Here is a 24,336-nt window from a genome sequence, read left to right on the forward strand (position 1 = left end):
CTGTTGGGTTGGGGCTCAGTAATGCACCACCGCCAACTTGAAAATCAATGGATTGTCACTTTTAGTTATGACTGTGCCAAATTCTCTCTTAACATAGTTTTATACATTGATGGATAATAATAAATTAAGAAGGCTGACTCCACGTTAAGAGTACAAGAACTAACTGAATCATACAGTTGGATAAACTACACAAATATCCTACCGGTTTTCAAGCATACTTCAGATAGAGTAGTTTGTTCGAGCTGAGAGAATGGCTTTAAGGCTTGACTTCAGGACAGTAGAATGACTTCCTGAAATTTTGTTGGTTGACTACTTGCTCCAAGGGTAAGATTAGAACACATTTTTTTGTTAAATCTTGCATGAGGCTGTTTTTGTTCAAGATTTAAAAAAACTACACTGTTTCTCTGCATTCCAAGAAATTTACAGCAAATTTACAGCAATTTATTGTATAAAATTGTCATGAAACACCAATTATTACACATATATTAAGTGATGGTAAGCTATAGCTCATGAAGAGTGGACATACTGGTTAGTTTAGGACAGCGAACTTATTCTATATGAAGAAATAGCATCCATTGACCATTTTCCAGGACCATAACCACAGTTTTGAGTTTACAGCATTCACACATAACCACATATTTTTATAGATTTGAACAATAGTATTACGACACACCCTAACAGCTGCACCAACCAATATAGTTTTCTATATTATTAAATGGAAAAGTTTAGTGAAACCATTTTTTTTTTATTTTAAAAGTGACTAATCGTGATGAATAAACAGAACCATTGCCCCCTCCTCACACTGTTCATGGCAAGAGATCCAAAATCTCATGTGTCTTAACAAAGACCTAATTCCTTTTCCACTTTTTCTCTCAATTCATTCTTCTTGATCTAGAAAAACATAAAAGGCAGCCACATTAATCCCATAATCTATTTATCAAAAATTAATCATCACAGTCATCTTGATTTACAGTATGTTTGTGTTAAAAGTAGTGTACCTTTCCAATTGCTGTCAAAGGATTGCTTTCTACAAAGACAACGTAGTGCGGGATCTTAAAGTGAGAGATCTAGGGGGTGGGGAGGTGGGACAAAACCAAAGAAGTTTATAATACAATTTGCAAAATAATATTTGTGTAAATTATGTTTTTAGCAATTAAAACCTGCTCTCACCTTGCCTTTACAGAACATTTTAATCTCATCTGAAGAGCAGGTCATGTCTGCCTTCAGCTTGATGCAGGCACACACTTGCTCACCCAGCCTTGAATCTTTCACTCCAATCACCTGGAAACAGAAACAATCTAAAGAAATGGTTCATTTTCAACAAGAAACCCATCTGGAATTCCTCTGTCAGTGTGGATTAATACGTTCATTTAACTGTATCCCAATTCATCCCCGTAGGCTGCAATTACAGACTGAATACATCAAAATGTAGCAGCCATTGTGATGGATCCCCCATGGGGTGGTCTGCTAGGGGAGCAGCATGACTCTGACTGACAGGAGAAGACTGGACAGGCTGATTAGGAAGGCAGGCTCTGTCCTAGGATGCCCCCTGGACTCAGTGGAGGTAGTGGGAGAGAGGAGGATGATAGCCAAGCTGTCATCAATGATGAAGAACAGCTCGCACCCCCTGCAGAGCACGCTAAGATCAGTGGAGAGCTATTTCAGTGATAGGTTGCTTCACCCTAAATGCGTGAAGGAACGCTATCGCAGGTCTTTCCTCCCCATGGTCTTCAGACTGTACAATCAGCACTCACCCCAGTGAAACTCAGCTGCAGTGGACAAGTAATGTACTGTACCATGGAATTCATAGATAGCTTCAGATTTGTAGTTCACCATATGATTAAATGGCTCTCTATTACAACTCTACCTACAAAATTTACTACATTATTATTATACACGTTTCCAACACATCGTGGGGCCACAGGAAAGACAAACAGCCATTCACAGACACACTCACAGCTAAGGTCAGTTTAGATGGTGTAATTCAAATAAGCTACATGTTTGTGGAGGGGGGAGAAAGCTGGAGAACCGAGAGAACCCACACAGCCATGGGGAGAACATACAAATTCCACACAAAGGACTCAAACCTGGTCCATTCTTGCTGTGAAGCAGTTTTACTCATTTTGTTGCCCTACGATAGTTTTGTCTCACCTGCACCTCCTGTACTTTGGAATGTCCGAGCAGATATTCCTCTATCTCAGCTGGGTAAATGTTCTCTCCTCCTCGAATTATCATGTCTTTTAAACGTCCTCTGATAGTACAGTATCCCAGACTGTTCAGACTGGCCATGTCACTGTGTAGAAGAAAATCCCACATGTTAACATGATTTTCCATGTGAGTATCAGTTCTTGTTACATTTTTCACTTCAAACATTTAGTATACATCATACACACCCAGTTCTGTACCAGCCGGTGTTAGAGATAACTTCACTGGTTTTCTCTGGATCATCCCAGTATCCACGCATCACACAGTAGCCTCTGACCATGAGCTCTCCGGTTTCCCCCAGAGGGACAGTCTCCCCAGTACTTGTCTCCACCACTTTAGCCTATAGCAAATAAACATATAATGTATTCAGAGGATTGCTGTACTTCCTCTTCACATGTTTGATTTGGCAAAAGTTTTACATCGGATGCCCTTCCTGACACAACCCTCTGTACTTATTCGGGCTTGGGACCGGCACATTAAGACACTGGCTTTTGCCATCTTGTGGCTACACTCAGAGGATTGCTTTACTGCTTGGGTAAAAATGTGTGTACATACTATGACATACCTCAGTGTGGTTCATGATACATCCAACAGTGTGTAGTTTCAGCTCGTCGTTGTCTTGTGGGAACCCAAGAAATGTAATCGGACTATTCTCAGTGGTTCCATAACCTATCTATCAAAACATAATGTACTGTATCAATGTCACTAAATGTTGAAGAAGCCTGAATATACTCTATTATTAGGAAAGGTTGTGTAATTACTCACCATTATTTCTTTCAGGTTCATGTCTGTTCTCATTTTTCTAATGATTGTAGGAGGGCATGGAGAGCCTCCTATGACACCTAAGATTCAGAAACACATTAACAAGAATGATGCTAAATATCACTCCAATATGAAAGCACATTTCAAATGTTGTATTCTTTGCCGTATGCTCTCCCTGCTGGTTAACTTGTACATATGTTTAGTTGACCCATTGTCCTGTGTCCCTCATGTTAAACTGATGGTGGGAAAACTAAGAACAAAGGGATCCTGGCTTTCTTTCCTTGTTGTCTTAGGGCTTGTAATGCAGCTGTCTGTCTGAGAACTGATTGAGACTTTGTAGTTTTGGTAGTCATTTTTAGTTTTGTTAGTTTAGTTAGGTTTGGTTTTCAGGTTATGTTAGAATTAAGGGTTAGTGCTTATGCAATTGTGGACTGGCATTGATGCTGACTGTGCTTATATTTATTTGATATGTAAAGATCAGGACTGTTTGTGGGTAGTTTGTAGGGTAATTTAATCTCTAAATTAATGTTTTGCTTTATCAAAGAAGTTTAGAATCATTTTGATATGAACCCTGACTCCTGTATTCTGTTGGTCGTCTTTCAAATAAAATAAAATAAACCAAGAGTCTCGACACTCATTAAATCAAGTATCCTACCTGCTTCAATTGATGACAAATCATAGTTGTATTTCTCTTGTTGGTGAAGCATATCAATGTACATTGTTGGAGTGCCGTAGACAATATTACACCTTGAATCCAAGAATATGATCAATGAAAGTGTAAAATGTAATTTATGTCAAACTCATTTTTTCAATGAGAAATGTCATACTTTTCATTCTGAATGGCCTCTAGGTTGGCTTTGGTGTTGTATCCAGCAGAGGGGAAGACCAATGTGACACCATGAACCGTCATACTTATACCTCCCACCACAGAGCCAAAGCAGTGGTGCATGGGTACCTGCATGCATATTCTCACCTGAGGCTGATTGAAATATTGAAAATTAAATTATGTGCCTTTACACAACTGAGTTTCTACAAATATAGAGACAAATTTAGACTCACTCTCCACCCATAACCCATCCGTAGACCTATGAAGTTGGCATTATTCACAATATTGTGGTGGGAAAGAGTGGCTCCTTTTGGACTCCCTGTTGTCCCCTGAGAACAAAAATAAGGCAAATTGGTTGGTTAAATTTTTACATTCAGTGAGAAAGAGAGAGGGAGAGAGAGAGGGAGGAGAGAGACAGAGAGAGAGAGAGAGAGAGAGAGAGAGAGAGAGAGAGAGAGAGAGAGAGAGAGAGAGAGAGAGAGAGAGAGGGGTGCAGTACTGACTGATGTGAACTGAATGCTGATGGGATCATCACAGGACAGCTTGGTCTGTAGATCCATTAGTTCTTTGTGGTGCCGACTCTCCCCTGCTTGCATCACATCTTCTACGCTGAGCATCCCTGGCTGTCTGCTATCTGTCACAATCACCATACGCAAGTCTGGTAATCTGGCAGACCAAGAACAGAAACTTTACATTACATCCACATGAGCCTATTCAGATAGTCCTCAACTTACAAACATTTGAATTACACTCTGAGAAACTTAAAATAAAATGGCGTAATCAAGCATAAAGTGACGTGTCAGACTTTTGATCACCAGGAAACCCATCAGCGTGTCATTCATGTAAGTGCAATGTAATATAGACACACCTATGGGCAATTTGAAGACGGCCAATTCGCCTGAAATGCATGGTTTTGGAGACGGGAGGAAGTCGGAGAACCCGGAGAGAACTCACGCAGACATGGGAAGAACGTGCAAATTCTGCACAGAGTGGGAAACAAACTGGGAACCACCTTGCTGAGCAGCGATAGCGCTACCCACTGACCCACCGTGCCACCGGTACTATGGTATTTTATTCAATTTATGTGTTGTTTTTATGTCCTGTTATTGTTTTTTATAAGTTGTAGGGAATAGTATTACATATTTAGAGTAACAATGGCATTTTAACCACCACAATGGCGATTAAAGATTGAAATTTAATAAATAACAACTTACAAACAATCAGCTTGCGAACAGTGTCTCGGTACCAGTTGTGTTTGTAGATTGAGGACTACCTGGATACTTATATTCCCTTACTTCCATCAAGAGAATAAGTGAAGAACAATTCTTGAAGGAGACATTGATGCTGACGCTGTCAAACCTGGAGCTTTTGACCTCACATACTGGCATCTTTCCAATATCAGGGCAGAGCTGCCTCAACATCTCACGGTAGTCTTGTGTTTTGAAGCGGGTAGGACAGACCACAGCTTTACACTGGACCTGAATGTGACAAAGTGGTTCATTGATGAAAGAAATATCTGTAATATGAAAAACTTGATCTCCATCAGCTACCATGGTTATATGTTTGACTTAGTTTCAATCATATACAATAATGTGAGATCATCACAGAACTTTTTCTTACTTTCTGTAAAGTAAATTCCACCTCCTTCAACTGAGTGGCTGGATTCAATTGTACCTACAAATATATGGACAGTTTTGAAGTAGCTCATGCTGCATACCACATTTCATCATACTTAAAGTAAAAAGTAATATCTTTTAACAAATAATATTGACCTGGTAAACAAGAGAGTAACAGAAATGATTCCCAGGCTCCTGACAAGTAAAGTCACATTAAATCTAATTTGAAAGGTGTAAATTCTCAAACTGACCAGTATGATTCCTGCCTTGGCTGCCGCATACTGGAAAAGGATCCATTCATATGTGTTGGGTCCCCAAACTCCCAGTCGGTCACCTGGTTTCAGGCCCAAAGCCAGCAGGCCAGCAGCCACTTTGTCAACCTGCACAGATGACGGTACAAAATATATCATTAAATAATAGTAGAAATTCTTGTATTTTATATTTGTTGATAAGTTACATTAAGCATTCAATCCTCATAAAACATTTCCTCTCAGAGTCTTTAATAATGAAATATATAATGCATATCATTCATGTTGACATGCAAGAAGTCTCCTGAAAGAGACGCACATCTCGTTGAAACAGCGCAAAGGTTTTGCGGACACCATCCTGCACAAAAACCACAGCTTCCCGGTCAGGCCAGCGCTGGACTGCAGAGTCCAGCATCTGTCCTACAGTCAGGGGGAGCAGAGAGATGGAGGAGGTGCCGTGGACATAGCTGCTGGTCAGAGTGGGGATGTGAGGAGGACTGTCCACATGGAGTGACCTGACATAAAAAACAGACAAAGAAAAGTACAGTCGTGAGAGAGAATTTAAGGACTATAAATTCAGTGTTGGCTCCATTATCGGCCAACACAGACTGGTGGACAGCATGGTACACATGTCACTAAATGTGATTTAGGGTATTCTGGAGAGTTGCCAGAAAAAAAAGGAAAATGTATTTTGTCAAGGAATTTACTGGTTGTTGTGCACATTGGCAGTTTTTTCTACAGCCTTGTACATAGTAACCTAATTTTAAATGCTTTCAACATAAATGGCATTGCTCTTTCTGCCATTATGTGCTGTCTGTTCAATTTCTGCTACTACCGGTACTTACTAATGTGAGGTAATTATTTTTCTTAATAATTTTCTGAAGAAAAAACTGTTCTTGCATTTTTGTATTATTTTTTGTCGAGAGAGAGTATGAGAGTTGACAGAAGGGAATTAGGAAGAGAGGGGGTTAATAGCAGGCATTTTGTTTTGCAATGATTTCTCTCTATCCCATGTCTGAAATGGCAGTATTCAATTTTTTATTTTTTTTATTGACCTGGGGGAGTCTATCACACACACAAAGTTCACCCTGCCTCAGAGTGGAGATGACAACAGGCTCAGATGTTATCACAGAGAAGCTGTTCACTCTTTTGAATGATACCCACCAGTCTCTGTCAGTCTATTGCCCTTATAATACAGAACAGACAATGATGTCACTACAGAATAAGAATAAGAACAAGAATAAGAACACATTTTATTGTTCATCGGGACTCTAAATCTTTCAAACCTTTCCTGTGCTATGCCACAAATATTAAACCCCCGCTTAAATCAGATGAGAAAACCAATCATTGACATACAAGTTCCTGGTTGAACTGGTTTAGTTTGAATGTGCTGCAACTAAGATAAAGGGAAACAAGACACAATCGGAAATTGTCAAGGTATTCCAGAGAGTAAGAATAGCCCTGAAATGTACAAAGATTAATAAACAATTCTTGAATAAAATCACAGGGAGGATGACCTACAATAAATCATTTTGATGACTGACTGAAAGCTGGACAGAAATATAATCTTCATTTTACACAGGTATTCGTCACCCGATCTTAAAGTCATTTCTTTTCTTTGACTTGCAGTGGAGACTTGCCAGGAACATAAAATTTTTGAGTGTACACCATTCACATTTATCCCTGACCATAAAACTTACCGAATGTATGGAAACCAACTTTTACCGCATAATTTCTTGCTGTATTTGAGTCCATCCACCGTTCTTAAACTGTGAGCACAAGACCTCAGCAGTAATGAGATCAGTGCTGACATTTTGTCCTGTCAGAGTCTGTGTGTGACCAGGCTCTAAACAGTTCAGCTGGTTAGGAGGGTTGAGGGCAATGCGCTGGACTTTATCTTCGAAAGTCATTGTTGGTTGAGAATTGTTAAAATTTAACTATTTAAACATTTATCCATTGAACCAAGTAATCAAATGCAGATGTTGAAATTTTAAGGCTTCATGAAAATAAATGCACAAATTTTTATTTCATGGTTGACAAATGGACAACATTGTGGTGCAGTGGGTACCACTGCTGTGTCACAGCAAGGAGGTTCTGTATTCTTTTTTTTATTTGTTTATTTAGTTAATTTTCTTCGGACATGTTATTTTAACAGACTTAACATCTTCATCACATTTGCAACATCAACATCTGGGGAAAAACAGGGCAGACGGGTAGAAGCCATTTGGCTTATGTTATGAAGACCTCTCTCATAACAATATGTTGTCAACCGATTCAAGCATAAAATTTAACATTAAATTTATTTTGGCACATTGTTGTTTTAAACTGTTCATTCAGTCCCAATAGACGTATGCAAGTTTTTTTAGTATTATAGATGATCAAAACAAGAACATTTCCATCTGTTCTGTAACCTTACGATGTCAGTCCTTTAAATGTTTTTTTAAAGGCAAATAGGGTCCCTAGACTCCTAACCTCCTTGGATGTAATGAATAATGGTTTGTTTGCGCTCTATAATGAGCATTGTGAAGAATTCTTATGGCTCTTTTCTGGAGTAAGAATAGAGGCTGTAAACCACTTGTATATGTCTTTCCCCACACCTCAGCGCAGTAGTTCAGATAGGGCAGGAGCAAAGCACAATTAAAAAAAAAACCTCAATTTCTGCAAGACAAAGGAGATGGTGTTGGATTTCCGGTGGGCACCCCCTTCTCCACAGCCAGTGATCATCGAGGGCAGTGAGGTGGAGGTGGTGGAAAACTATAAGTACCTGGGACTGCAGCTAGACAGCAGACTGGACTGGTCACTCAACTCGGACTGTGAGTACAAGAAGGGGCAGAGCAGGATGTACTTCCTGAGGAGGCTGGCCTCCTTCAACATCTGTCCTAAGCTCCTTCTCATGTTCTATCAGTCCGTAGTCTCCAGTGTGCTGTCATATGCCATTGTGTGTTGGGGTGGGGGGGCCAGGAAAAGAGATATGGACCGTCTGAACAGATTCATCTGCAGAGCGGGCTCAGTGGTTGGTCTGAGCCTGGACTCTGTGGAGACGCTTCTGGAGAGCAGGACCATGTCTAAAGTTAAGGACATCATGAACAACACCAGCCACCCCCTGCACACCACCTTCTCCCAGCAGAGGAGCACCTTCAGCGACAGACTGCTGTCACACAGCGCCTCCACAGAGAGGCTGAGGTCCTCCTTCGTGCCCCGTGCCATCAGGGGGTACAATGACTCTCAGGAGGAGCAGGGGGGAGGTGGCGAGGTCAGCACGGGGTTGAATGGATTTAATTTAATTTTATACTGTTTATATTTTAATGTAATTTTATACTGTTTATATTTTAATTTAATTTTATACTGTTCATATTTTAGTTATAGTTTAGTATGTAAGTCCTGTTAGTGCTGCATGTGTCTGTTAGTGTAGTGTATGTCTTGTGGTATGTCCTGTGATGTCAGTGTTTGTTTTTCTCCTGGTGTTTTTCCAGTATTTATTTGCTATGTAATGCCTGAGCAGTGGATATATACAATTTCCTATCTATCTGTCTATCTGTCTATCTATCTATCTATCTATCTATCTATCTATCTATCTATCTATCTATCTATCTATCTATCTATCTATCTATCTATCTATCTATCTATCTATCTATCTATCTATCTATCTATCTATCTATCTATCTATCTATCTATCTATCTATCTATCTATCTATCTATTAATAAAGTATATGAAGTGCCTTCTAAATTAGTAGTTTCTGAGTTTTACACATTATGGACACACTTCTGACTAGTTTGTTTTGTAGTTGTCTTACATGAGGTTTCCAGGTTGGCATCCCATCAATGATTACCCCCAGCACTTCGTATTCAGTAACCTGTACTATGTTTACCACACTCACCGTGATATTCAATTCTTTCTGTGCAAAGCTTGTGTATTCTGAATCACGTTTTCATGTTTCTTTTCAGGCTCTCAGGCTTCTTCCCATCAGCAAAAACATACAGCTAAGGTGAATTTATCACACTAAATTGTCCATAGGTGTCCATGCACATGTAGTCAAGGCGACGAATATAAATGAGTTTGTGGAAGGACCTTCATGGTATTACTGCTTCATTCAACGTATGCGTCCCAATGTATACCATGCATACTCATGGTCTTTCACTACTTTAGAATATAGGAGTGTGCCTTTTAGCTATTGAGTGTCTTAGTTTTTATCTAATTTTTTTAAATCTTATTTTGGAATTTCACCTTGGGAATGGTTGCCCACAGTATTCGTTGTTCATTGAACATTTTCTCTGTAAAAATTACAAAGTCTAAGCAACTGCCTCTCTATCAGAGCACGGACAACAATGTCCCAAAATCTGCCAACAGACTAGAACAGTTGAGTTAATTTGATGACTTTTAAACAGTTAAAATTAGGACCACAGATCAGTTTGGGGAAATACATTTCAAATACAGTTCTATATAGTTCAATATAGTTCTAAAACCTGTGTGAAATCCGTATAATATGGGATCATGTGAAGTAGACCGTAAATGGGCCTAATGCTTCCCAGGTGAGGTCAGATGTTCTCCATTCCACAAAGGTTGAGTCCTTACCATACTTATTGTACATTTCATTATCGTAACTATACTGGTACTACTGTAAATACATGGAAATAAGCTTTTGCAGTGTTTTTCCTTTCGATTACAGGAATCCTTCGCGTATTTGCGCTTCAAGATTCCCAGCTAAACTACATTGCGGATTTTTAGTATGTAGTCACGTGTTACTGTAGGCTTATGCTATTGGCTGACCGCATCCGGAAGTGCGCTACGTTCCGAGACTCACAGAATGCAGCGCACTTCCATGTATTAAAGACACTTAAAAGAGCTTTAAACAATCTATAAGAGTGTGGGAAAACGTATGACAGATAGAAGGTGGTTTAATATCAATATGCGGAGGGTTCATACACATTTACATTACTGTAAATAATAAAATAAATAGTTTGTCGCTATATTGTGGAATTTTGTTTTTTGCGGATGGTCCTGGAACGCATTAACCACGAGTAACAAGGGATTACTGTACATTCAAACTGATATAATACTAAAAGCAAGAAAACAAAACTGACAGCAGAACACCAATATGACAGCTTCTTCTTTATTGGAAAGAAGTTTGCAACTTCAATAATTGAAATTCAGATGGGTTGACTTATTTGTTGGTATTGTTATTTCAGTTTGTTATGCAAAAGACTAGACTGTTTACAGATCTACAACTGTCTCATGTTATGCTGGTAAAGTCAATACAACATCCCAAAAAAAGATTAATTCTGATTCAAAGTTGACATACCAAAGATTATCCAAATATCTGGAAATCATGTTTTTGATATCACAAGTAATCACAAGAGAGATATGCTACATACATTTTTTTAAAAATATATATAACATTGTTGGTGGATATGAAGAGATTTGAACACATCTATATTAAAACCCAGAAAACCATTTGATCTACAATAGTAAAATCAATCAGCAATGATAATACAAACATCTAATGCATTAAATAATTCAGAATGAATGAATGAATGATCGAAACAAAAATCCTACTTCGTTGTTATATGTAGAGAATTGATTTTAAAAATATGGAATAGTATTTGAAATCTGCTCTGGATACCAACCAAGTGACTACCAACATCAGCCTTTGCCTGAAGAAATAAAATCGCACAACTACCTTGACAGCATAAAGGTAAAATCTCAATACTTGGGTTTGTGTATTAAAGCTTTAGTGAAACATTTTTTTTATTGTAATCTTTGTAACTGATCATGAAACAAAGCCCATAGCCCCCTCCTCAATTTGTTCATGGCAGGAGATACAAAATACAATATCACCACATTCCTGCAAGCATTAGGGTCCGTCCATTCAGGTTGACGATGTCAAAGACCTAATTCTTTCTCCATTCTCTCCCTTAAATTGTTCTTCTTGATCTAGATAAACATAAGAGGTAGCCACATCAATCCCGTAATCTATTTATCAATGATCAATCACGATAGTCATCTTTATAGTCAAGGAATTTTTGAGTTATTGTAGAATGAGCATACCTTTCCATTGCCACTTAAAGGGAAGCTGTCTACAAAGACAACATAATGTGGAATCTTGAAGTGGGACATCTGGAAACAAAATGAGAGATGTTTCTGTCAGAATTTTTGAATTATATTTTATTAAGCCAATCTTTTCACAGTAATCACTGACTCTCACCTTGCCTTTGCAGAATGTTCTTATCACCTCTGCACTGCAGGTCTGACCTTCCTTCAGTTTAATGCAGGCACACACCTGCTCACCCAGCCTTGAATCTTTGACCCCGACCACCTGTAAACAGAAACCATCTCAGGAGATTTATTCTGTTGATAACAAAATGTACATCAGCAATTTTCCAAATGGTTAAAAGTGTTTGTGCCATCTGAGAACATTCTTGCTTGTCTTACCTGCACACTCTGTATTTTGGAATGTGTATAGAGAATTTCCTCTATCTCAGCCGGGTAAATGTTCTCCCCTCCTCGAATGATTGTGTCTTGTAAGCGCCCATCAATATGACAATATCCTAGACTATTCAGACTGGCTATGTCACTGTACAGAATAAAATCAAGTTAAGTTCCAACATGATTATCAGTCCCAGTATTGTGTCTCTGTATTTTCCCCTTTATCATACACACCCAGTGCTGTACCAGCCGGCTTTAGAGATAACTTCACTGGTTTTCTCTGGATCATCCCAGTATCCACGCATCACACAGTAGCCTCTGATCATGAGCTCTCCAGTTTCCCCCAGAGGGACAGTCTTCCCGGTAGTAGTGTCCACCACTTTAGCCTAATATAAAGACTTATAGAATTAAACAATTGTTCTGTTGTTATGTTTGGTAAAAGCTTGTGCCAATTCTATGTCACACCTCAGTGTGGTTCATGATGCATCCCACAGTGTGTAGCTTCATGTCCTCATTGTCTTGTGGGAATGCCAAGAATGTAACTGGACTAGTCTCCGTGGTTCCATAAGACAGCTATCAAAACATAATGTACAAATGTAATTAAATGTCGAAGGAGATGGAATATTTACGATTTCCAAGAAAGGACATGTAATTACTTACTATTATTTCTTTTATGTTTGTGTCTTTTCTCAGCTTTCTAATGATCGCAGGAGGGCATGGAGCGCCTCCTATGACAGCTAAGATTCAGCAACACATCAAAAAGAATGATGCTAAATATCACTCCAAAGTGACAGCATATTTCTCATGTTACAGTCATTGATACATGCTCCTCATTGTGGTTGGCGGTGCTGATATTTTGATGGTCCATTTTTAAGAGTCTAAGAGTTTTTTGAGTGTCCTACCTGCTTCAAGTGATGACAGATCAGACTTGTGTTTCTCCTGTTGGTAAAGCATGTCGATGTACATTGTGGGAGTGCCATAGACAACATTACACCTGGAGTGCAAGAACAAGAATGCAGATCAATTAAAGTGCAAAATGTTATAAAACTCAAATTAATGTATTTGATTATAGACTTAATACTTTTCAGTTTGAATGGCCTCTAGGTTGGCTTGACTGTTGTATCCAACAGAAGGGAAGACCAATGTGACACCATGAACTGCCATACTCATTCCTCCAAGAACAGAGCCAAAGCAGTGGTACATGGGTACCTTCATGCATATTCTCACCTGAGGCTGGTGGAAATACAGAGAATTGGATATGTGCCTTTACACAGTTGGGTTTCTACAAATCAATAGACAAATTTTGACTTACTTTCCACTCATAACCCACTCTCAGACCGATGAAGTAGGCATTATTTACAATGTGTTGGTGGCAAAGAGTGGCTCCTTTTGGACGACCTGTTGTCCCCTGAAACCACAAAAGCAAATTCATTTGTGATTTACTTTTATGTATTGCTTCTTCCACAGCAAACCTGATGATTTCTCGCATCACACTTATATGCCACAACACAGTTGTTGAGTAACACTGGTTTAGATAAGGCATTAGTTTAATTTATTTGCTACAGATTGACAGGGGAAAGGATATCCAAATAACTATCAAGAACAACAGTTGTATGCACAATTATATTGCTCAGGGATAGTTACGTGATGGTAGAAGTTAATGCTTAATTAATCCGCAGTGGGGAAATATGTTGCTATGGAAGGGGTGGGTCACATAAAGTTATAAAATTGGACCAGGTGAGGAACACTAACGTAATGATGCAAAGGACATGTAAAAACTATTACAGAAAACGTTTTGGACTTTAACAGGCAGCGAAGTATACTGTATATATGTAAAGATTATTGTAAAAAAGTATTTTACTAATTCAGTTATTCCGTAAAATTAATTATATAGTGAAAACAACTTTGGTGGACCTGTTTACAATGCCTAACGGGCAGTACTTGGCCCGCAGTTTGCCCATGCCTGCACTGTGTCTGTGCATCACTATATGCTTAAAGACTGTCAAAAGATAAAGTTTCAGATAAACAAGACTTTTTGTCAACGCCATATTCTATCTAGGCTTAGGGCTGTTTGCTTCAGTTATCTAATTTAGGAATTAATTCATGGAGCTAGTCTTCCTTGGTTTTAAGTTTTTGAATCCTTAAGGGAGCAACACTAAGTCCCGACCATCACCCACAAGATGACGTGTTTGGAAGGGGGATAATTCTACCACACAAATCCTCAGTAATGTTATGCTTCAATAATGAGTTCAATACTGATGGAATCACCCTGAAATTGGTTACAGCACCGTCAGGTCAAGGGAATTTTGCCTGATGGTATGTAGTCTAAGAAATTTAAGAAGTGATGAAATGGTGATCCAATAAAAAAGGTTTCTGTGGAAATGCAACTGAGCATGTCGTAACTGGTTAGATTGAGCAGGGAGAAGCCATCGCTAGTGATGCTAACAGCTGCTAGCTTTAAAAGTTATTAAAGGAACTGCCCAAAGAACTGTAAATTGGTGCAACTAGCAGTTAATATTACATGTAGCTCTCCTATTTATTTAAGAAAGGAACTAAAATTATGGTAATTTAACAGACAAATAGCAGTCAAACAGCTAACAGGAAGTGACGGAGTATCTACATCTGATCACAAGCCAAGCAATTCCAAAGAACAGTGTCAGTATAAGTGAGATATGTGAGCCATTGAGCAGTAGTGAACAGTACTGACCGATGTAAACTGAATGTTGATGGGATCATCACAGGACAGCTTGGTCTGTAGATCCAGTAGTTCTTTGTGGTGCCGACTCTCCCCTGCTTCCATCACATCTTCTACGCTGAGCATCCCTGGCTGTCTGCTATCTGTCACAATCACCATACGCAAGTCTGGCAATCTGGCAGACCAAGAACAGAAACTTTACATTTTATCCACAGCATTCAATATAGATTATGGGATTATTGATTTCCTGCTTCCACAAAGACAAGGAAAAACAATGATGGATATTTGACGTTAACTGTCAAACCTGGAGCTTTTGATTATGCCCACTGGTGATGGGTTGATATCTTGGCAGATCTGCCTCAACATTTCGCAGTAATTTTGTGTTTTGAAGTTGGTTGGACAGACCACAGCTTTACACTGGACCTGCAAGCAATAAATAATGTCACAGATGTGAGTACAATAAAAAATCAGATTGTGACAGATTATCCTGTGTTAGGTCATGAGGGACTGGTGCCAAGCTTAACAAACTTAACTTAAAAGGTTGCCACTTTATCACAGAGCTACACATGCAAAGACAAAAAAATCCAGTCACACTCACTCATGGTAACAATAATAGAGACAGTCCTCAACATACAAACACAGTTGGTTCTGAGACGTTGTTCGTAAGTTGAACTGTTCGTAAGTCACTAGTAAATTTCCATCTATAATCGCCATTTAGGTTATTTTAATGCCATTACCACTCTAAATATGAAAGTGCTATTCCTTAACACTTACCAGAAACAATAACAGGACATAAAAACAACACATAAAAAAGTATAAACAGGTACAGGTCGTTTTGAGTCGTCATTCTTGATTATACTTTGGATTTTCAAAATAAAATCACAGACAAAATAATAATCAAGTTATCATCATTTCACTCAACAACGTCTGTCTGCCATAAATATAAAAAATATTCATATGTTGAGGACTAGGGTATCAGATTGGATTAACACAGGACTTTTACACTGAATCTCTTACTTATTATCGACAGTCACATCAGTAGTGGTAAACTACATCTTAGCCCTAATGGAAAGCAGACAAAAACATCAATGTGAATCAATGTCTTCTCCGACCAACACTATATGATGCATTCACATTCATACACCAGTGTGAGTGACACTGGAGGCAAGGTGGGTGACGTGTCTTGCCCAAGAAAACAACATGCAGGATTCAAACCACTAACCCTATGGTTATTGGTCATCCCACTATGCCTCCATAACCACTGCAAACTCAACACAGAATAGTCCCAGGACTTCAGGTCAACTCAAACAATAGCATGATCCACTGTGCCACCGTGCCACACAACATTTCACTCATACATAATTATATGTGCTTTCTTCACTGAGCTTGTCTTACCTTCTTCAGTGTAAATTCAACTTCCTGCAAGTGAAATGCTGGGTTCAATGGTACCTGCAAATGTATGAACAATTAAAATAGTCCTCGATGCACAACTCATTACAACATGCTTTATGTGGAAATTAATACCTATTGTTCAATAATATGACCTGGTAAGCACCCCTTATCTGTTACCATAGAACATAAATGCTTTACAGAGCTCCTTAAAAGAAGCAAAAGTCGACCAACACGGTTTCACTGCAAATGTTAATTGAAATGCATAAATCACTGACGGGTATGTATAAAACTGACCGGTACAATTGCAGTCACCCCTGTGGACCCACCACCCGCAGGGCAGATTGATGGGGTCGGCTGCACCGCCATATGGGTGGCAGTGACGACAGGGGGTCACAATTGACCGGACCTTGGTGGTAGAAGCTGGCTTTGTGGACCTGGAATGTCACCTCAATGGCAGGGAAGGAGCCGGAGCTTGTGTTGGAGGGTTACCAGTCAGATCTGGTGGGAATTACCTCCACACATAGCCTTGGTTCTGGATCCAAACTCTTGGATAGGGGTTGGATTTGGTTTTACTCTGGAGTTGCGTCAGGCGTGAGGCGCAGGGCGGGTGTGGGGATACTCAAGCCCCCAGTTGAGTGCCGCTGTGTTGGAGTTTACCCCAGTGAATGAGAGGGTCGCCTCCCTATGCCTTAGGGCTGTGCGAGGGAAAACTCTGACTTTTATTTGTGCGTATGCACCAAATAGCAGCTCAGAGTATACGGCCTTCTTTGTGTCCCTAAATGGGGTCCTTCACGTAATTTCTGTAGGGGCCTCCATTGCTCACCTGAGGGACTTCAATGCACATGTCGGCAATGATGGAGCTACCTAGAGGGGCTTAATTGGGAGGAATGGCCTCCCTGATCTAAACACAAGTGATGTTATGTTGTTGGACTTCTGTGCTAGTCATGGATTGTTCACAACTAACACCATGTTCGAACACAAGGATGCGCATAAGTGTACCTGGTACCAGAGAACCCTAGGTTGGAGGTCAATGATTGATCTTGTGATCGTATCATCTGACCTTCGACCATGTGTTGTGGACACTTGGGTGAAGAGAGGGGCAGAGCTGTCAACTGATCGTCACCTGGTGGTAAGTTGGGTCCGTTGGCAGGGCAAACCTTTAGATAGACCTGGGAACGTCTGGAGGAGGATTCTGTCCGCGAGGCCTTCAGTTCACACTTCCGAGGGAGCTTCTCTTACATCCCTGTGGAGGATGGGGACGTTGAACCTGGTCGATGTTCAAAGCTTCCATTGCTGAAGTTGCAGCTGAGAGCTGTGGTCTCAAGGTCTTGGGTGTCTCAAGGGGCGGTAACCCTCAAACACCGTGGTGGACCCCAGTGGTCAGTGAAGCTGTCCGACTGAAGAAGGACGCTTTCAGGGGCATGTTGTCCCTGGGGACTTCTGAGGTTGTTGCAGGGTACTGACAGGCCAGAACGACTGCAGCCTCGGCTGTGATGGAGGCAAAACAGAGGGTGTGGGAGGAGTTTGGAGAGGCCATGGAGAAGGACTTTCAGACTGCACCAAAATGGTTCTGGAAGACTTTCCAACATCTCAGGAGGGAGAAATGGGGGACCATCCGAGCTGTATACAGCAAGGATGGGACACTATTGACCTCGACTGAGGAAGTTGTTGGTCGGTGGAAGGAACACTTTGAGGAACTCCTGAATCCAACTACCCCAAATGACCCGTCCTCTGTTGCAGAGGCAGAGCTGGAGGATGATAGGATATTCAAATCAATCTCTCTGGACAAAGTCACTGAGGTAGTTAAACAACACCCGGGGCAAAAGTTGATGAGATTCACCCGGAAATGCTGAAGACTCTGGGTGTTGAAGGGATGTCATAGATGCCTCTTTATCATTGCATTGAAGTCTGGGGCAGTGCCGACAGTGCTGGGGTGGTGGTTCCTCTTTTTAAAAAGGGGTACCAGCGGGTGTGTGCCTACTACAGGGGCATCACACTCCTCAGCCTCCCTAGGAAAGTTTACTCCAAGGTGCTGGAAAGGAGGGTCCCGCTGTTTGTGGAACCTCAGATTGAGGAGGAACAATGTGGGTTCCGTCCTGGTCGTGTAACAACGGACCAGGTCTTTACTCTCGCAGGGATCCTAGACGGGGCTTGAGAGTATGCCCATCCAGACTACATGTGTTTTGTGGACTTGGAGAAGGCGTACGATCGGGTCCCCAGGGACTAACTGTGGGAGGTATTGCAGGAGAATGGGGTGAGGGGGCCTGTCCTCAGGGCCATCCAGTCCCTGTAAGCCCAAAATGAGAGTTGTGTTTGGGTTCTTGGCAGTAAGTCAAGAACTTGTTCCGAGTGGATGTTGGCCTTTGCCAGGTCTGCGCTTTGTCACCAATATCGAAGCATAGTCATGGGGAAGATGGTTTACAGTTTGGTAGGCTGAGGATCAAATTGTTTCTTTTTGGAGAGGATGTGGTCCTGTTTGACTCTTCGGCCTGTGACCTGCAGCACTCACTGGTCCATTTTGCAGCTGAGTGTGAAGCGGCTGCGATGAGGATCAGCACCTCCAAATCTGAGGCTATGGTCCTTGGCAGGAAGCCGGTGGACTGCCTTCTCCGATTGTGGAATGAGGTCCTTCCACAAGTGAAGGAGTTTAAGTACCCTGTTAGGGATACTTAAAAGGGTCCTGTTCACAAGTGAGGGAACAATGGAATGTGAGATTGGAAGGAGAATTGGGGCAGCAGGAGCAGTATTGCAGTCGCTTTACCGCACTGCTGCAGCAAAGAGGGAGCTGGCACGTCCAGCTGAGAGGAGACCCTGAGACAGACCCAGGAACAGGTGGAGGAACTATATCTCAACACTGGCCTGGGAACACCTTGGGAGCCCCCAGTCAGTGCTGGTGGATGTGGCATGGGAAAGGGAAACTTTTAAATATATTAACAACTCTCAAACTGACCAGTATGATTCCTGCCTTGGCTGTCGCGTACTGGAAAAGGATCCATTCATATATGTTGGGTCCCCAAACTCCCATTCGGTCACCTGGTTTCAGGTCCAAAGCCAGAAGGCCAGCAGCCACTTTATCAACCTGCATGGAAGAATTTAAGAAAATATATAATTAACTAACAGTACCATTAATACTGGCATTTTACAACATTGGCCACTGAATCAAATTTGAGTTTCCTATTCCTATTAACTTAGACGTTATACTGGGAGTCATTGATATTGAAATATATGAAATATATCATGGCTGCCATTAAAGGGGTGACACTGCATGCAAATGGACCCTGACAAAAGAAGGCACAAGATTGGAAACGCACATCTTGCTGAAACTGAGCAAATGTTCTCCGGAATCCATCTTGTACAAAAATCATAGCTTCCCGGTCAGGCCATCGCTGGACTGCAGAGTCTAATATTTGTCCTACTGTCAGAGGGAGCAAAGAGATGGAGGAAGTGCCATGGACATAGCTGCTGGTCATGCTTGAAATGTGAGGACGATTATCCACATGGATTGACCTGTCAAAGAAAACATAACACAAGGGTTAAACATTAGGTACATTACATAAATTTGGCATTCTTGACTGTACCTTCTGTCGAGCACAGAATGGTGGAGAGTAGAGTTGTTACTTTTTATTGAAATTTACATGTTTTTTTTTAATGTTGAGTGAAACTGTATTTCTCATTCAAAATGTAGACTACAGTCAATTAATGCATCAGTGTGGTGAACAGCCTGGAACACATCTGCATACATTAGGTCCAGAGTTTTGTTGCTGCTGATCAGGCACGTCACAAACTGGTAGTTTGGTTTTGATTTTACCAAAGACGCTTGATTTCAATTTCCAGTGATCATGGAGAAAGCACTGGTATTCTTCATTTAAAGCTGAGCAAAGGTGAAGTGGATGAAGTCACTTGCAGACTCTGCATCGGCTGATGGAGGAATGTAGACACTAAACACCATAATGGCCATGAGCTCCTTCTGCAGATAATGGGGATACAACCTGACCGCAAGCAGTTCAGTGTCCAGGGAACAGAGTCACTTCTTCACAGTCACATGACCAGGGATGCAGTGAAACAGTGCAACCCTCCTCCCTTCTTCTTACTGCTCATGATGATGTCCATAAAGCCAGGCAAAGCTACACTCTGGTCCGGGATAAGCAGAAGCAGCCATGACTCCATGAAACATGCAAGGATGTACTGTACTCCCAATATTCCCCATTGCTGCTAATATATCAAGCTTGCTTGCCAAGGATGTACTGCACATTCCCGATAATGATCAATGAATATAATAGAATAGAATATAATAGAATAGAATAGATAAACAGAATAAGAACATTAGTTAATATAAATAAGAGAACTCAAACATTGGCCCTAGCCAATGGTGAAAGAAGTCATGTTTAAGGCACCAGAATGTTGTCAGCACAATTCCTGGTCATGGCAACATAGAAAAAATTATGCTTATAAATGCTTGAAAAGCCTACCAATAAGGTACAACGGATATGAGGCCCTTCACTTGACATCAAACCGAGGATTGTTTAGCAAGTTAAGGCTATTGTTAAAAGAATAGGGTGATTTGACAGACTTGACAGCCTTCAGCCGATAAAGGGAAGGATTTGTGGGAAAGAAAATGCTGAACTGTAATATCTTGTGGATTAAAGTATTTGACTGAAAATAAACATTCTTGTACAACATGCATGCATTACAGAAGGAATTAACCTACTTTATTTAATGATTGACTGAAATTTCCATAATATCACACAAATGATTGACCTCTAACACAAAAGCAATATTGTTTATATTGCACAGCATACATTTTAAGCATACAAACAAACATTTTATAAATGAAACAATATTCTAATTTTATTCCTGACCGCAAAAACTCACCGAGAGCATGGGAGCACACCTGTAATGCATGTTTTCCATGTCTTGCTGTATTTGAATCCAACTACAGATCTGAGACTGTGAGAAAAAGGCCACAGCCGTGACGAGGGGATCAGTGCTGCCATTTATCCTATCAACTAGTGTGACACAGTCAGTGTGATGTTAACAAGATCCAAAGACAGTGTGAGTTCATCTGGTCAGGATAGACCAGGATTTGACAACAAATATAGGGGTTCAGCTAATTTTTCACTGAATGTGTAATGTTTAACTTCCACTCAACCCCATTGGCTGAGAGTATCTTTGAAATTTAGGCTTTCCCATGTCCACGGAATTGTCCCATGTCCACAGAATTGTTTAAATATTGTTTTATACACCTTTCATCTGCATCCTAATGCAGGTAGTTTTTTTTTAATTGCACAACAAAGGTTTTGACCTTAATACATTTTGAAAACACAAGGCTTCCTGAAATCAATACAGAGATTTGTGATTGATGATTGAATATTAACAGACCACGTGATGACTTACAGCAAGAATTTTCTGGAATCAAATCCTGAGGACTTGGGCTCTGTGGAATTTGCATGTGGGTACCCTCTGGGTATTCTGGTGACCTACTTTAGTGATTTCCAAATCTTCTTGTCACTACTGATAAACCTAACTCTCTTTCACCCAGTCAGGCTATACAGGTAGATCTGTTCCTCCTCAATACAACATCCATACTGTGCGTGCAGAAGCAATTTTTATTGTGTCTCTCAGTACAGTTTCAAGAGCATGAAGGAGATACCAGCGGAACAGTAATTACACAAACGAAGCGAGACATAGCCATGGAAGGGCATCAATTCAGTAGCAAGACTGACAGTATATCTGGTACTTTGTGTGAGGAGAAACAAGATGGAAATGACAACATTGCCATGGTCTGACCCTGACCTTTCCCTGAGGCATTACACAAGTAGTGACACAGACTGTCCAGGAGCTTCTAATAGTCCTGATCCAGTTCTAAGACGAGATTCCCCAGGACCCCATTACATTCATCTACCAACTTCATGCCAGTACGAGAGGCTTTCCTTCTGCTTTGAAGGTTGAGCTGAGTCAACATGACACTGTGTCTCACAACAACTGAGATTACTGATTTGGGGGTGACGTGTCTGGATTACAGGGGAAACCTGTCTTTGTCGATGAAAAGAAAGCATTTTTGTTTTCATTTTCATTCATTAATTACTTTTTTTGTACAATTCTTTGGTTCTTGTGGACTGAAAAATTCAGTCATTGAATTACTGGACAGCTTTTGATTCTTTCATTCACTGTGAAAACATACAAACCGAAACATGCCTAAAGTAATTTACAGTACACTCATCATGCCCCTATTTGTAAGCGCTCTGAGAACAGGCCCAAATACATACAAAATATACACAAAAACAAATTTAAGGTTTTATCTGTATCTATTTTTAATATTAAGCAGACCTGGGCTTGTACTTTTCCAAACCTCACCTTACTCTCTCCCAACAACTACTGATCTAAGGAATTTTTTTTTTGATTTTTTTTTTAACTTTGTTTCATTAACGTCTGTCTTTGCTTACCCCTGATGGAATTTTTTTAATCCATTTTTTCCACAGGACTTTCTCAGTTTCTCCGAATATGTTTTTTATGTTACTCCATAAAATCAGCAGAGAACAACATGCGCTCTTCGATTGGGTGCTCCTTTTTCCAAGTGTTCACTGTTCCCTGTTGTTTACACAATTGTGAAAAGGTGCAATCTGACCCAGCTGATATTTATTTTTGCGATGAACTGTAATTCCCTGCAATTCACCCTAATATGAAGAGAGGAAGGGAGAGCCGCCAACGAGTTACTCTGAGGCTGGCACATAGAGATGTCTGGTATGACATAGTTCAAGAGTTCATTGCCTAATTGGTTTAACCTCTGTGAGTCAGCTAAACAGTAGTCTGCTACACTCCTGCCAGCTCCGGTTGGAGCTTGGAAATATGGAGGTTGGACATATAACTTTGTAATTACAAATTTATATATACAGTACATTTGTCAAGGGATGGGAGATGAAAAACTGTTAACTGGACTTACTCTGACACATTTATAACAATGGTAATTGAGGTTAGGGTTCATATAATCACAATTCAGCTCTTGATAAAGACAAGATTAATTCCAACCATTTTGTACATCCAAGGAAATTCCATTAGAGAGTTAAATAGAGTTAAAGTCCAAATTCCTTCTCATTTTCTCCTTTACTTCATTCTTCTTGATAGATAAACATAAAAAGCATCCACTTTATTCTCTTTTTGTATTAATCAACAATTAATCATCACAGACATCTTGATAATCTGTGTAAAACCAGGAGTTGTGTACCTTTCCTGTGGGTGTCTTTGTTTGGAAACTGTTTCTCATCCTGCTGCCCTCTGGTGGTTTTTGAGTCTGAGGTTTTCCCTCAGATTGAACTGATGTTAAACTGCTGGTGGGAAAACAAAGAGGAAAGAAATCCTGGTATTCTTTCTTTAATCATTTTTAGCTTTATTAGTTTAGTTAGGTTTGGTTTTCAGGTTATGTTAGAGTTAAGGGGTAGTGTTCAGCCAGAGAGAAATTTGTGGGATGGCATAGATACTGACTATCGTTATGTTTATTTAATATGTAGAGATCTGGATTATACATTTAATCTATAAATGAATGTGTTGCTTTATCAAGTAGTTTGGAATCATTTTTGGTAATTCCAAACTGAAAAGAATAAAATGTTATTTATGTCAAAGTAATTTTTTCAACGAGAAACGTCATAGTTTTCAGTTTGAATGGCCTCTAGGTTGGTTTGACTGCTGTATCCAGCAGAGGGGAAGAGGAGACCAATGTGACACCATGAACCAATATAGTCATTCCTCCAAGTACAGAGCCAAAGCAGGAGTGCAAGAGTACCATCATGCATGTTCCCACTTGAGGTTGATAGAAATTCTGAAAATTAGATTATATGCATTTACACAACAGAGATAAGTTTGAAATGTGTTTTTCATAATATAACCCCTTTAAGCAAGATTGAGCTTTTCTTCATACAAAACATTTTTGTTGAAGTTGGTACATGATCTAAAGACTCTTACACTCCTATCTGCATTGGACTTCAGTCATAACATAGTTGAGTTTTTGTTTGGGTGTGTTGTCATTCCGGCGAACAAATTGAATTTGCCAGGTCATAAGAGATATTTGGAAGTTGTGGTCTTAAACCACATTTCAAGTGGGAGCCCTTATTTCGGTTACAAGGGCATCAGAAATAGCCACAAACACTGACAAAATCACAAACCACTAATTGTAA

At 40.2% G+C, this 24,336-nt stretch overlaps 2 protein-coding genes across 2 annotated transcripts; both read right to left on the reverse strand.

Annotated features, from left to right (window-relative positions):
* Window positions 1-433: 433 nt before the first annotated feature.
* LOC137609268 (medium-chain acyl-CoA ligase ACSF2, mitochondrial-like) lies at window positions 434-7,495 on the reverse strand. Its single transcript, XM_068336193.1, has 16 exons — window positions 7,358-7,495; window positions 5,977-6,172; window positions 5,661-5,789; window positions 5,414-5,467; window positions 5,153-5,271; window positions 4,297-4,459; window positions 4,027-4,122; window positions 3,795-3,946; window positions 3,623-3,714; window positions 2,971-3,047; window positions 2,771-2,878; window positions 2,394-2,545; window positions 2,152-2,293; window positions 1,171-1,281; window positions 999-1,067; window positions 434-891 (listed from the first exon to the last, which is right to left on the reverse strand). The coding sequence occupies exons 1-16, from the start codon at window positions 7,468-7,470 to the stop codon at window positions 838-840; spliced, it is 1,827 nt and encodes a 608-aa protein (XP_068192294.1). The 5' UTR covers window positions 7,471-7,495; the 3' UTR covers window positions 434-837.
* A 3,948-nt stretch (window positions 7,496-11,443) lies between these two features.
* LOC137609362 (medium-chain acyl-CoA ligase ACSF2, mitochondrial-like) lies at window positions 11,444-20,327 on the reverse strand. The gene is made up of 16 exons (XM_068336346.1): window positions 20,260-20,327; window positions 19,480-19,675; window positions 19,119-19,247; window positions 16,172-16,225; window positions 15,081-15,199; window positions 14,789-14,951; window positions 13,394-13,489; window positions 13,163-13,314; window positions 12,984-13,075; window positions 12,742-12,818; window positions 12,547-12,654; window positions 12,316-12,467; window positions 12,088-12,229; window positions 11,861-11,971; window positions 11,704-11,772; window positions 11,444-11,589 (listed from the first exon to the last, which is right to left on the reverse strand). The coding sequence occupies exons 1-16, from the start codon at window positions 20,325-20,327 to the stop codon at window positions 11,539-11,541; spliced, it is 1,779 nt and encodes a 592-aa protein (XP_068192447.1). The 3' UTR covers window positions 11,444-11,538.
* Window positions 20,328-24,336: the final 4,009 nt, after the last annotated feature.

This window comes from Antennarius striatus, chromosome 16 (assembly GCF_040054535.1).
Source record: "Antennarius striatus isolate MH-2024 chromosome 16, ASM4005453v1, whole genome shotgun sequence".
In the NCBI taxonomy this organism is placed as follows: domain Eukaryota; kingdom Metazoa; phylum Chordata; class Actinopteri; order Lophiiformes; family Antennariidae; genus Antennarius; species Antennarius striatus.